Source organism: Eulemur rufifrons, chromosome 21, assembly GCF_041146395.1.
Source record: "Eulemur rufifrons isolate Redbay chromosome 21, OSU_ERuf_1, whole genome shotgun sequence".
NCBI classification, from domain to species: domain Eukaryota; kingdom Metazoa; phylum Chordata; class Mammalia; order Primates; family Lemuridae; genus Eulemur; species Eulemur rufifrons.
In genome coordinates, this window is record NC_091003.1 from 20,096,212 (window position 1) to 20,109,103 (window position 12,892).

Sequence of the window (12,892 nt, forward strand, 5' to 3'; positions counted from 1 at the left end):
CTTGGGTACCCCTCCATTTTCAGAGGAATAGAAGGACAGAAAGCAAAAGTCGGGCAGGTAGTTTGGAGTCAGCCCACAGAGGGCTGAAGAGTTTGTGGGTTCCGCCAGAGCTGGGACTATTTTTTGTGTGTTTTCATCCTACCACCAGCAACCAGAAGAGCTCCTGGTGTATAGTATGTGATATGGAAATACTTATTAAATAAACAGAAACCATTCATTTTGAAAAAAAGAGGAAAAAGAAGATCAGAGGTGTTAAGCCACTTGCTCAAGGACACACAGCGAATGAGTGGAGCAGTTGGGACTTGAGCTCAGACTGTCTCACTCCAGAATCTGCTGTTGAGGCCTCTGCTCCACCCTATGTCTTATGATGATGTTCTGTTGATCCAGAAGGATGCAGGGAACATAGCTGGTGTTTGATAAATGTTTCCTGATTGAAAAAATGAATTATTTTTTTTCCTTTTTTTAATTTCTGGCATCAGCTCAAAGCTTGACACACGGCAGGTACTCATTAAATGTTTGTTGAATGACTATATGACCGAATAGGACTTGTGGTAGGAGGGAAGGGTAGATAGCTGTCCTCTCTGCTCAGAACCCTGCTGTGACATACAGCAAAGACGTTGCCAAGAAGCACCACACTCCTTTCGGAACCACAGACAGAGGCACTAGGTTAGCTCCTCACCCCAGCTTTCTGTCTTATGGCGGAGAGATTGTCCTCTCGAGTAAGCTGGTTCTAGGTTCAGGCCTTGCTCGTGCCAGTTATCTGCTGTGGCTGCAGGACAAGCCACTCCTGTTCTCTGAGTGGGTAAGATGGTGGTAGTAATTCCACCTTCCTTACAGGACTGTAGCGAGAGATCAATGCAGCGACGTGCAAAGAGAGAGCTCGATGCCGTTTCTGGCGCAGAGGAGCTGCTCAGACTGCGGCCAGCACCATCGCCCTGTGGCTCGGGAGCTGAAGATGGAGGACACTGTCCCTGGTGGGGGGTGCCAGCCATCTGTCCTCCCCGGCTGCTGATCGTATCCTGCCTTTCTGCTCCCCTTCTCTGCCTTATTAAGCCGACTGATGGCTCTGTCTGGCTCTGGTTGGCAAGCCATGGCTCCCCATCCGTCTTTCTTAGCACAAACTGAGGCTTAATTCCTCTCTGATTTCACACATAGATAAAAATTAGCGTGAGAGAGGCGTGGAGATCAACTGCCCTATGGTTTGCGTTTGCTTTTTTGTTTAAAAAAAAAAGAAGAAAAATTCTGAAGGACCTTAGGGGAAACGATACTGTAACAGTGAAATCTCAGAGTTTATCATCAGCTCTCATTGCTTTTGGAATTCCACCTGACTGTGAGTGCCTGGAGGGCAGGAATCGTGTTTCATTGTTTCCAGTGTTCTCTTTGTACGTGCATCATAGCCTGGCACATAGTAGGTGCTCAGTTAATATGCGCAGCCTATATTCTCCCAACCTATCAGGACTTTTGAAAATCTAAAAGGGTTTTTACTCTCTTGATAGCTGAAGATGGTCAAGGGTGCGCCCACTGGGGCAGGGATAGTTTGCTACAGCCCACTGCTTCTCAAACTGCAGTGTACACATGAATCATCCAAGGGGCTTGTTCAAATAAATATCCCGGCTGGGCGCAGTGGCTTAGGTCTGGAATCGAAGCACTTTGGGAGACCGAGGCAGAAAGATTGCTTGAGGCCAGGGGTTCCAGGCCAGCCTGGGCAACACAGCGAGACTCTGTCTCTTCAAAAAGAATTAAAAAAAAAAAATAAGAAAAATTATTCAGGAGTGATGGCATGTGCCTATAGTCGCAGCTACTCGGAAGGGCGAGGCAGGAGGTTCGCTTGAGCCCAGGAGTTCAAGGCTGCAGATCCTGCCACCGTACTATAGCCTTGGTGACAGAGCAAGACCCTGTCTCTAAAAATAAATAAAATAAAATAAAATAAAATAAAATAAAATAAAATGAAGTGGCCTAATTCAGTTGGTCTTTCACGGGGGCTAGGACTGTGCATCTCTAATAACCTCACTGGTGGGAGGACCACGCAGAGCAGTGAAGGTGTGAGGGAAAGAACTCAGGACACAAGGATTCGGGACTGAGTTCTGCCGCTTCAAGCATGTGACGTCCTCTCTCTAAGCCTCATTCTCTTCGCCTGTCAAATGGTAACCCTACCTCCCGGGCTCCAGGGAAATAGCAGACGTTGCCCTAACTGATTTCCGTGGGTCCATGCTGACCACCCCCAACACTTCGTTTGCCACGTGGCAGCCGGAGCGGTCACTCCTGCGCCTACATTGTCACAGACGTCTCCTGCCTGCTGCACGCGCCTTCTCATGCCCTAAAGACTTTCAGCAATACGGTTGCTGACCACCGCCCCAGCCTCCTGCCTGCCATTCTCCTGCCTGGATTACTCTTTTCCATTCTGCACCTGGTGTCCAGTCTAATTATCTCTGACTCAACTTCCAGATCTTGGTTTAAGAGTCTTGTCGTCAGATCATCCTTCCCTGACCCCTCACCCGTCCGTGCCCTTGTCCCAGGTGAGGTCCTCGGTCACACTTCCCTGTGTACCTTTTCTCCATTGCGACACCTCTCAGCCTCACAACGGATGTCTCCTCCGTGCCCCCGTATGCTGCCGCGTTCCGCCCTGTGAATTTCTTTCCTGGTACTTAACACAGTCTGTTGGCGTTACATTTGCCTCCTTGTTTACTCATTTGCACGCTGCGTCCTCACCTAGACTAGAAACTCCGTGAGGGCAGGAACCGGGTCAGGGTCCCTGCAGGAGCTGTGGAACCACGTGCAGGGCCCAGCACACGGCAGTCACCCAGTGGATTTTCCTACACGGGCGGGAAAGGCTCTGATATCAAAGAACCACCAACAGGCCCTTAAAATTCCCTCTGTCCTTGAAGTCTCAGATTCTACCTGCCTGTCCAGAAGGCCCACTTGTCTTTACTGAGAGCACCAGACTGCGTTAGCAGGCTACTGTCAGTGATCTCTATCTGGAGTCTTTGGGCAAGTGACTCTACCTCCATGAGCCTCATCTGTAAAATGGGGATAATGGCTCGCATCATATAGGATTGCTGTGAGGATTAAGTGCAGCCCCTAGTATGGTGCTCAGCACATATTGGCTGGGCTCAGACAATGGCAGCAGTCACACCCAAAGCACAAGAAACATAAGAAAAAAAATCATTAATTTCATCAAAATTAAAACCTTTTTGCATCAAACGATACTGTCAAGAAGTGAAAAGACGACCTACAGAATGGGTGAAAATCTTTGCAAATCGTCCAGAATATGTAAAGAAGGTTTACAACCCAACAACGAAAAGACAAACAACCCAATGCAAAAAATGGACAAAGGACTTGAATAGACATTTCCGCAAAGAAGACATACAAATGGCCAACAAGCCTGTGAAAAGACTCCTGACATCGTGAGTCATCAGAGAAATGCAAATCAAAACCACAATGAGACACCTTCATACCCACTAGGATGGCTATAATGAAAACAGCAACATGGAAAATAGCAAGTGTTGGCAAGGACGTGGAGAAATCGGTGTTCTCGTGCATTGCTGGTGGGAAAATAAAATGGCGCACCCGCTGTGGAAAACATTTTGATGGTTCCTCAAAAAGTTAAACACAGAATGACCAGATGATCCAGCAATTCCATACACCTAAGAGAAATGAAAACTTCTGCCCACACAAATACTTGCATGTGAGTGTTCCCAGCAGTACCGTTCACAAAGCTTAATAGTAGAAACGACTCAAATGCCCACCAACGAATGAACAGATAAACACAATGTGGCACAATAGAATATTAGTCGGCCACGAAAAGGAATTAAGTACTGACACATGCTGCAACATGGATGAACCTTGGAAACATTATGGGAAGTGAAAGAAGCTGACATAAAACTCACATATTGTATGATGCTATTTCCATGCAATGCACCATAGGCAAATTCCAAGAGGCAGAAAGCAGGTGGGTACAAGGTTTCTGTTTGGGGTGATAAAGATATTCTAGAGCAAGCAGTGGTGTTGGTTGCCCACTATTGTGAATGTATGAAATGTCTCTAATGGTCAGTTTAATGGTACGTGTATTTTGCTCCAATCAAAATATTTCAATGGCACCAGTCATGTGTATTTGGAGCAGTCTCTTCCCCTGGGCTGAGGGCCATTCCCTGGGGTCACTCCTGATGGCCTGGGGGTTGGTCTCTCCCCCAGCAGTTGGACCATCAAACCTGGTCCAGCCGAGGCTGGGGGATACCTGAGCAGATGGGCTCCTGGCTGCTCCAGTGGGGCTTGGAGGCGTTGATGCACGTCAGCGTCTTGGCGCCCTGGAGCTCGTAGCCCAGGTGGCAGTGGAAGTGGGCCACCCCGCCCGAGTGCAGGTCCATCACCGTGACATCCCCGGAGTTGGGCCGGCGGGGAAAGTTGCAGCTCAGCATGAAGGCTGGGGAGAAACGCAAAGGCAGACCGGGTCACCCCTCGGAGCATGAGATCGAGAACGTGGCCCACATTCTGGGAGCCAGTTTGTGCTGGGGAGAAAAGAGGAGGCCCCCGGGGATTCCAGAGCGCTGGAGGGCGGTGGAATTTTTGCGACTCTCGTTGATCACACGGTGCTGAAGCTGCCCGGTTAGCACTTCCCCCAGGTCCAAAACTCCCCACCCTGCCTAACCAGGGATAGCAGGTTTGGGGAGAAAAATGAGTTCCCAAACCTCTTTTGAGCCTCTCTCCACAGGGACATAGAATGGCCTTCTCTTTGGAAACAGGAGGGGCAGGATCACGCCAGTAGGTTAACCCCACCTGCTTGCACGTCTTGGGTGTTCGTTAAAAATTCAGGCATTTGGGCCAGCTCTTCAGGAAATGCCCAGGGACGTGAAAGCTCAAAACGACTGGCCTGGGGGAGTGAGGCTTGGGCTTCGGAGGGGACCAAGGTCAGCTGACATTCTTTCTCTATCACTTGGAGACAATGCGACCTTGAGACAGGGGCTCAGCGCCCTGAAGGTCGCTGTCCTCATCTCTCGGCGGAGCTGAGAATGGCCCCACCTGGCAGGTGGTTTTGGGAATCGAATGATGTCATGCCGAGAAAGTGCCTCCTCGCACAACGCCTGGCTCGTCCCTGGTGCCCACTAGATGCGGGTCGTGAAATTCATCCTAGCCCCACCCCAGACCGTGGTCTGACCCCTCCTGCAGCCTAGAATGTCTGTATACCTGGGATTAATCAGGAGGAATAAATTCAAGTCCGTGGTTCAACAAGTTATTATTTTTTCATTTTTAAATTTACAACAACAGCAAATTTAGAGCAGTCCCGATAGTGAAACGCCGTGACAAAGTGGACACAGCCACCTACAGCCATCCACCGGCTTCAGAAACAGGTGAAGGGGAAGTTAAAAAATGACTTGTTTTTTCGGATGTCTGGTTAATTTGACGTCAGCGTGATGGTCCCCAGCATCCAGATGTGTGGCTCACACCTCCACGCTCCATTCAGATATTTTGGCGGCTGGCGCGTATCTGAGGGGGGACTCCTGGTTGGGGGAAGGGAGACCTGAGATCTGCCCACGAGGAAAGGGGAGGGAGGGAGAAGAAGAGGAGGAAGGAAAAGGAAGAGGAAGGAAGAGAGAATGGAGGGTGGGAAGGAAGAGAGGAAGAGGAGCAGAGGAAGAAATAGAAGAAGCATGGAAGAGGGAGGCAGAGAGAAGGAAAGGAGAAAGGAGGGAAGAGAGGAGGGAAGAGAGGGATGAACAGAAAGCAGAACAGAGGAGACTTAGAAACAGACTAAAAGAAAAGAAAGAAACGTTTCAGAGGAAGGACACGGGGACGCCCCCAGTGGGTCAGGCCCTCCGTCCATGAACTCGCACTGGATCCACGCACTGAATTCGGGGGCCGTGAACTTGACTGCAGACACGTGGCTGGTTTATTGTCATTAACCTCCAACTGAACCATGGTATTTCCTTCCATGAGGAATGCAGGCACCAAACTGCAGCATATTACTAGAACTTGCGACTTTGTCGCCAAGAGAAAAATCCCAGATATTTCCCATATCATAATGAATATCTTGACATATTTCTTATGCTCGTCAGTGCTTTGAAATTACAGTAATTATCAGAACTGCTAAGAGATATTACTATTTAATGACTTCATATGGAAGCACATAGATTATGAGATCCTAGATTAGAACAATATTTTGACAACTGTAGTTCCATATGACTGGCTTCTTTTTAAAATTGTGTATATTTTATCTTATGCTTTTAAAAACATTATTCTGAGAAGGGGATTCGTAGGTTTTAGCAACCTGCCAGAGGGGTCCCTGGTACCAAAAGTTTGAGAATCGCTGGCTCCAGAGGGAAACTGAGGCAAACGCCTCTATCTCGTAAGCCTTGGCCCGAGCCTACCCTGGTAGTGCAGCTGGAAGGTCCCAAGGCCGTCGTCCTGGAAGGTCCGGAAGTAGACAGAGATGGTGTTGGTGGGGCTTCGGATTACCTGTCCCTCCACCAGCAGCGTCTGGTTGGCCAGGACGGTCAGGGTGGGCCCGTCCACCCCGCGGATGGAGAGCAGTTCCCCCTCGGACAGGTTCACGCTCTTCACCTGGGGACAGAGGGAGGAGCTCTGAGTCGTGCTTGAGACGGGGCCCTCCCAGGCCGCGAGGGCACCAGTGCAGCACCGCCAACCGGCCCCTTGTCAGTGGGACCCGGGGGCCCTCAGAGCATGGAGGTCATCCCTCCAAAGACTGAGGGGACGGTGAAACCAAGCTGCAGGGTAGGCATTGCGAGGAGCCTGCAGTCTGTGCGGACCCCGCAGCTGTGACCCCTGAGAGAGGCCCCCGACAGAGGCTCTGGCTGGTGGTGGTCGAGATAGGTTCTCCTGGGGCTGGCGAGTGGAGGCAGGGGTCTGCTCCACTTGGGCTTGAGCTCCAAGCAGGAGACAGGAGAAGGAGTCCACCAGAGTGTAAGCTCCGTGGTATCCCGTGTCCCCTGTGCCTGGCATAGTGTCTGGCACACAGTAGGTGCTCAGTCAATGTTTATAAAATGGTTGAATGCATTCTTTCCCCTTCTGCATGAGCTGGCGGATAAGGGGGGGGGGGAGGGCTTCACTTCTAGGGGACTCTCGGGCCACTCTGTCAACCTCCCAAACGGTGGCTACAACTCCAGAGCAATCCATCCTTTCTTCAAAGAACTGGGCACTGGCGTTGCCATTTCCACCCTCTAGGCTTGAAGAGGAAAGAAGGGAGATACTTTAATTGTACACAGTGAGGTTGAGCAAATGGAGTGAGTATGTGTGCATGGTGGTCCTTGGTCAGTTCCTGGTGTCCAATTTGAAGGTTTATACCTTTATGAGTAGGGATTGGGATTCTATCCCCTCTGCCCCTCATCTAAGTGGGGCAAGCCTCACCTGCAGCCCTTCCCTTTTCAGGCCACACATCTTCCATTTCTCCTTGATAAACTCCTATTCATTTGCCAAAGCCCCACCCAAATTGCCCTCATCTGTGAGATCTTCCCTGACTTCCTAGGAGCTTGCCCATGCCTCCACTGTGATTCCACAACCTCCTCTATAAACACCTATTAGAGTTCTTATCGAATAACATCCTATGTATTTCTGTCTCGATCTGTGAATTCTTAGGGAAGACATTGCATCATTTTGCACAACCCGTATCCCCCTCTGTTGACAGCTTTGCCTAGTGTGTAGTAAGTGTTCAATGAATGAATTCTACTGTGTCTGATAAAGGGCTCCTTACACTGTTAGACACATAGCAGGTCTCTTCGTGGTATGGAGGAAAGGGTTCATTAAGCACCAGAAGCCGTTGGACTACAAATTTTCTCCAGTTTATTTTAATTCTGTGAACATTTATTAAGCACCTACGATGTGCCACCCACTGTGCATAGCTTGGGGGACTGCAAAGACCACAGGTTCTGCTGCTGAGGGGCTTAATCCTTCTTGTACAAGTAAGAAAAAAAAAAAAACTTTCTTAAATAAATAAAGTTCCAGTAAGGTCATACTGTCCCAGCTCAAAAAACTTTTGGTGGCTCTTTGGTGCTCATTAGAAAAAGGAACACATCTAGGTCTTTGCCCAGAAGGATCTGACACTACGTGGTACCAGCCTCCTTTTCCAGCTTTACCTCCCTCCCCTCCTCTGTGGGACAGTGAGCTCCCCACGCCCAGGTGCGTCTTCTTTGTCCATGTCAAAATGACTTGTAAAGACGGGGTGGTCAGTTGGGGAAGACGGAACTAGGGCGATTAGCTCGCTGGGGTAACTGGTGACATGCATGGAGTGCTTGCTCTCTCGCTCTGCTGGGCGCTGGCCAGGTGTTCTCTGCTCTCTGCACTGTCGTATTTTTGCTCCCTGGAACTCTAAAGTAGTAACACTATTTCTGTTTTACTTATGGGGAAACTGAGGCTCAGAGAGTTGAAGTTCCTTATTCAAAGTCATGCAACTTTAACTGCAAGAGGTAGGACTTAAAACCCAGATGTGTGAGTGCCGTGCCACCCTGCTTTTTGTTTTTTTTCTTAGCTTACAGGCAAAATTTTAAGAATTAAATGAACCAAGTGGGGCTTCCTAGAGTGTGTGCGAGTGTGTGTGTGTGTGTGTGTGTGCGTGTGAGAGAGAGAGATAGACACACACACACACACACACAAGCAGGGCATCGAGGGACCTTCCTCTTGTGTGTAATGCCTCCCAATTTATCAACATGTCCCCTCCATGCATTCCAAGCTATTTCAGAGGTGCACTGAGTCGGGAACACCTACTCATACACCAAAACCCAGTTAAAATTGCCCTGGTTAGAGAAAAGAGAAAACCAAACTGGTTAGGAGGATCCCAGGAAGCCTGACTCGGACAATCCTCCACAGGCTCCCTGCTGGGAGAGGCAACCGCTGCGGGGCACCTTCCCGGGGTTACCTGGAGCTCCACCCCATAGCCAGTGTAGACCGTCACGTTGTACGTGCACTCCAGGAAGTTGCTGAGGGGCAGCGGCGGGTAGTCGCTGGAGTCGATGTAGCCCTCGGGGTCGGAGAAGCTCACACTGCAGGGAGCTGGACGGAAGCACTCTAATTAGGACACCGGGAACAGCTCAGAGGTAAGCTCGCAGGTGGGCTGCAGGGCGGGACGGGGTCTCTAGGGGGACCTGTACTTTCCTGTCCCTGCTTCTCCCACTGCTGTTAATTCTTCAGCTCCAGAATCGACATAATAAAAATAACAAATGACACGGAATGATCCCTGACTATGCCCTGCTAGGCACCCTCTAGCCAGGCTATGGGGGTGACTCATCTGTCCTTGCGGGACTGGCGTTTCATCCCCGTTTCGGAGGGAGGTAAACGGAAGCCCAGAGAGGGGCGGCGTCTGGGCCAAGGTCACACAGTGAGCGGGCCGCAGACCCAGGCCTCACGTTCGTTCCTGGGCGGCCACATGGCATTTGTCCAAAATCCATGTATGCTTGACTGTCGGGGGTCCCTCTGTCACATTTGAAGATGGGACAGGAGACAGGAGAAGAAAGACTGGATCACGGGAGTGCGTTTTATTAAGTCTAGAGAAATACCTCTCATGGTAAAAGCCAAAGCACTTTGACAAGGCATGTCCCTTCTAAGCAGGTGAACATTCTGTTCCAAGATTAAAAGGTTTAGGGTCTCTCTTATTAGCTGTGTGGCCTTGGGCAGGTTGCTTGGGGTCTCAAGGTCTCGCTTGTCTCATCTCTAAAATGGGGATATTAATTCGGAGCCACAAGCCAAGCCGATAGTCAGTGCTCAATAGGTGGCAACTAATGCGGGGAAGCCCAGGCCCGGGGGGTGCTGGCAGGGGGTGTGCGTACCTGGGGCCTGCTCGGTGGTGATGACCGTGGTGGTGATGATGGTGGACGTGGTGGTCTCCTGGCTCTCCTCCGAGGCGGACCCGGTCAGCTCGTTCTCACCTTTGTCGGGCAGGGTCATGGCGCTGGCGTCCTCCGGGGGGGCCTCCTGGGGGAGGGTCTGGGCCACGTAGGGCTGCGAGGTGAACGGGGCGATCTGCAGGGGCGCGGGCGTCGTGGGGGCCGCACCCTCCTGCTCCGGCCAGACGGGCACCTCCGATGCCTCCTGGGAGGCGACGACAAGGTCCGGGTCCCCCGGGGGGCGGGGCTTCCCTGTGGACGAGGAGAGGAGACCCAGGCCCGAGGGCGCTGGCTGGGACCCCGCCGTCTGGACCGCGGTGGCGGCGGAGGTGGCTTTCGGCTTCAGCTGCTTCCTGGCCGAGTTCACCTGCTTGAGAGAAGGCGGCTTCTTCGTGGGGGACAAGGTGTGCTTGGTGCTGGGCTCCTCTGGGAGCAGCGGCGACAGGGCCGGGGCTTCGTGGTGCGCGGAGTGGGCTGTCCCTTCCAGCTCGGGCTGGCCCAGCTCTTCCCCCGACTGCGTGGGGTGCGGGGGGGCCGTCGCCACTCTCTCTCTGGGGCTCTCTCGGCCCAGACCGCTGCTCTCCAGCGCTCCCGAGGGCAGGAGGTAAGGGCCGGAGGGGCCAGCGTCTCCCTCGGGGCCGGCATCTTGGAAGAGGAGAGAAGACACCAGTTAGCTTGGGGGGTTTAGGACCTCCACCTTCTGCCAGACTCCAGGGTGGCCCCGGCTTGCCAGGCGGGACTCTAAGTCCCTTTACCTTTCCGCCCTCCCTTCCTACCTCCCTTCCTTTTCCTGAAGACTTGGGGTTGATCATGCCAGGGCTGAGCTAAGCATTAGGACCACAGAAGCCGAGGGCACAAGGTCCAGTTTTATATGTACAGTGAGGGGTGGGGCGGCAGGGACAGGAAAGTAGAAACAATCCTATTGGATATGATAAATGCTTGGAAAGTGAAAGGCTTGTGTGCTAACAGGACAGAGAGGATGGGCCCCTAACCCAGTTCAGGACAGGACTGCCACGTACAGTTGCACAGGTTGTTCATTATACAAAGATATCCAGCTAAGAGAATGAGTGAGGATGTAAACCAGGCCACATTCTCTTCTTTAAGCCATGTGCTCTGGCTCATGGTTATATTGTCCTGGGCTTTTGAGGGGGGCAGATACTTTTTTTTTTTTATAAATAAAATAATGTAAAAGTGACCTTGTGAGAGACACAGAAAGATTTGAGGATTTAGAGTCATGAGGCAGATCAGGAGCAGAGGAATCTGTGAAGACCTATGGAGGCTGGGCTGAAGTAGGTGCAAAAGAGAAATTGCGAGGGGGCAGGGAGCACAAGGCGGGGTGCTTAGGGACAAAGCTGGGGAGGTAGGGGGGTAGGGCCAGGCCTCCTATACCTTGCTGATTCCTTGTGACTTATTTTTGTCTTGAAAATAGAACCATCCAGCAATTTTAAAGAAGGGCCGGCCCAGGCAGCTGTCTGGCAGAATGGTGCCTGCAATCAGCTTTGTCTACTTTTTAAAGACCCAGTTCTGCTGATGGCTGGTGAACGGCTTCACTGTCTGAGCCTCAGTTCCCTGAGCTGTCGGAGGGGGCTGTCCGTCCCTGTTTCCTAGGGTTGTCATCGCTCGCCAAGCTGACGTACGCAAAGCACTTAGGACGGCGCCTCGCCCATAGTGAGTGCGCAGTACATGCCAGCTGCTGTCACGGTTTTTACTGTCGTCATTGCAATCATGGCCCCTCAACGGGAAGCCGGAGCAGTCTGAACATCCCCGGTGATGATCTCCAGATAGAGAGGAGTGACATCGTGGGGACAAAGGCGCTCAGACTGATAGCTGTCCTTGTCGATTTTCTGCAGAGAGACACTTGCTCAGCCACAGTCTCCGGGCCCTTCAGTGCTGTCATTGAAATTTATTTCAGCAGCCGTTGGAAAGGCTCATTTACTTTCATGGAGTTGGTGGCAGTGGCTTAATCTATATAGACTGCAACAGTTTGCAACTGGCGCCAACAAATGTTCCTGTTGTGTAACATCGATTAGCAGCCAGCGTTCCTTCCAGGCCGCTGGTGGCACTGGGGCAGGAGTGGGTACGGGGAGGAGCAGGTATGTGCATGACCCAAGGGCAGGTCAAGGTCGTTCGGGTTTCCTGGTGCAAGGTGGGCAGCACTGAGGCTTCAGAGGTAGACCCGGGTTCAAATCCTGCTGTTACATTACGAGCTGAGTGAGCCTGAACAAGTCCATCAACCTCACTGAGGCTTCGCGGCCTCTTTCGTATAACAGAGATATTCTGTCTCCCTCATAGGATCAGATAGATGTGGATCTGCCCCAAAGCGTGGATTCTATGCTCACTGTCACTTTTATAAAATGACTGATGTCGACCGTCTTTGTAGGCTGCAGAGTGAGAAGAGGAGAATGGGACAAAAAGAGCAGAGGGTGACGGGTAGGGACATCCAGTTCCCGAGACCCAGCTGTGGTTTGGTGCAACGAGCTTGGACGCAGCCAGGGGGTGGGGGACCTGGGTGGTTGTCCTATCTTGGCCACTGCTCGCTGTCATACCTTTGCACAGGTCTCCTCTGCTGTCTTCTCTCTCCCTGTGTCAAAATGGGCAGGTGGACTAGACATGGTGGAAGGGCCCCCCTGGCTCTGACACTGTTGGTTTTTGAAATGAGCAGGTAATTGACAATTATTCTTGGAGCCATTTGTTAACCTTGCTAAATAAGGCTAAGTGACAGCTAAATCCTGACACTGGCTGGTGAGCTTTGTTGGGTCCTGCGGTCAGCCAGGGTCTCTTCACAAACATGGCCCCATGATCACGGGGAGGATGAGGGGGAGAGAGAGAGAGAGAAAGAGAGAAAGAGAGAGAACACGCATGCAAGCACACTAGGGCAACAAGTGTCTACTCAGAGCGAGGAGACAAAAAGTACACCCATGCCCCTTGGCCATAATACTAGTGATATTTATCACATTTCATTTTCGATGGCTTTGCTGAGTGCTGAATAGGTGCTTTGCATTCATTGAATTCTTTCTCAACCTCATTAGGTAGAAATGATTATTCCTATTTTATGGATGAGCAAA

General features: G+C 51.3%; 1 protein-coding gene across 1 annotated transcript in view; it reads right to left on the reverse strand.

The window, feature by feature from the left end:
* The window catches only part of SEZ6L (seizure related 6 homolog like), a gene marked incomplete at its 5' end in the record, with an annotated part of 73,052 nt that extends 62,567 nt beyond the window's left edge, over nucleotides 1-10,485 (reverse strand). The window contains 4 exons of the mRNA XM_069497279.1: nucleotides 4,235-4,420; nucleotides 6,363-6,555; nucleotides 8,864-8,997; nucleotides 9,771-10,485. Coding sequence (XP_069353380.1) covers nucleotides 4,235-4,420; nucleotides 6,363-6,555; nucleotides 8,864-8,997; nucleotides 9,771-10,485 — 1,228 coding nt within the window. The remainder of the gene's footprint in view (nucleotides 1-4,234; nucleotides 4,421-6,362; nucleotides 6,556-8,863; nucleotides 8,998-9,770) is intronic.
* Nucleotides 10,486-12,892: the final 2,407 nt, after the last annotated feature.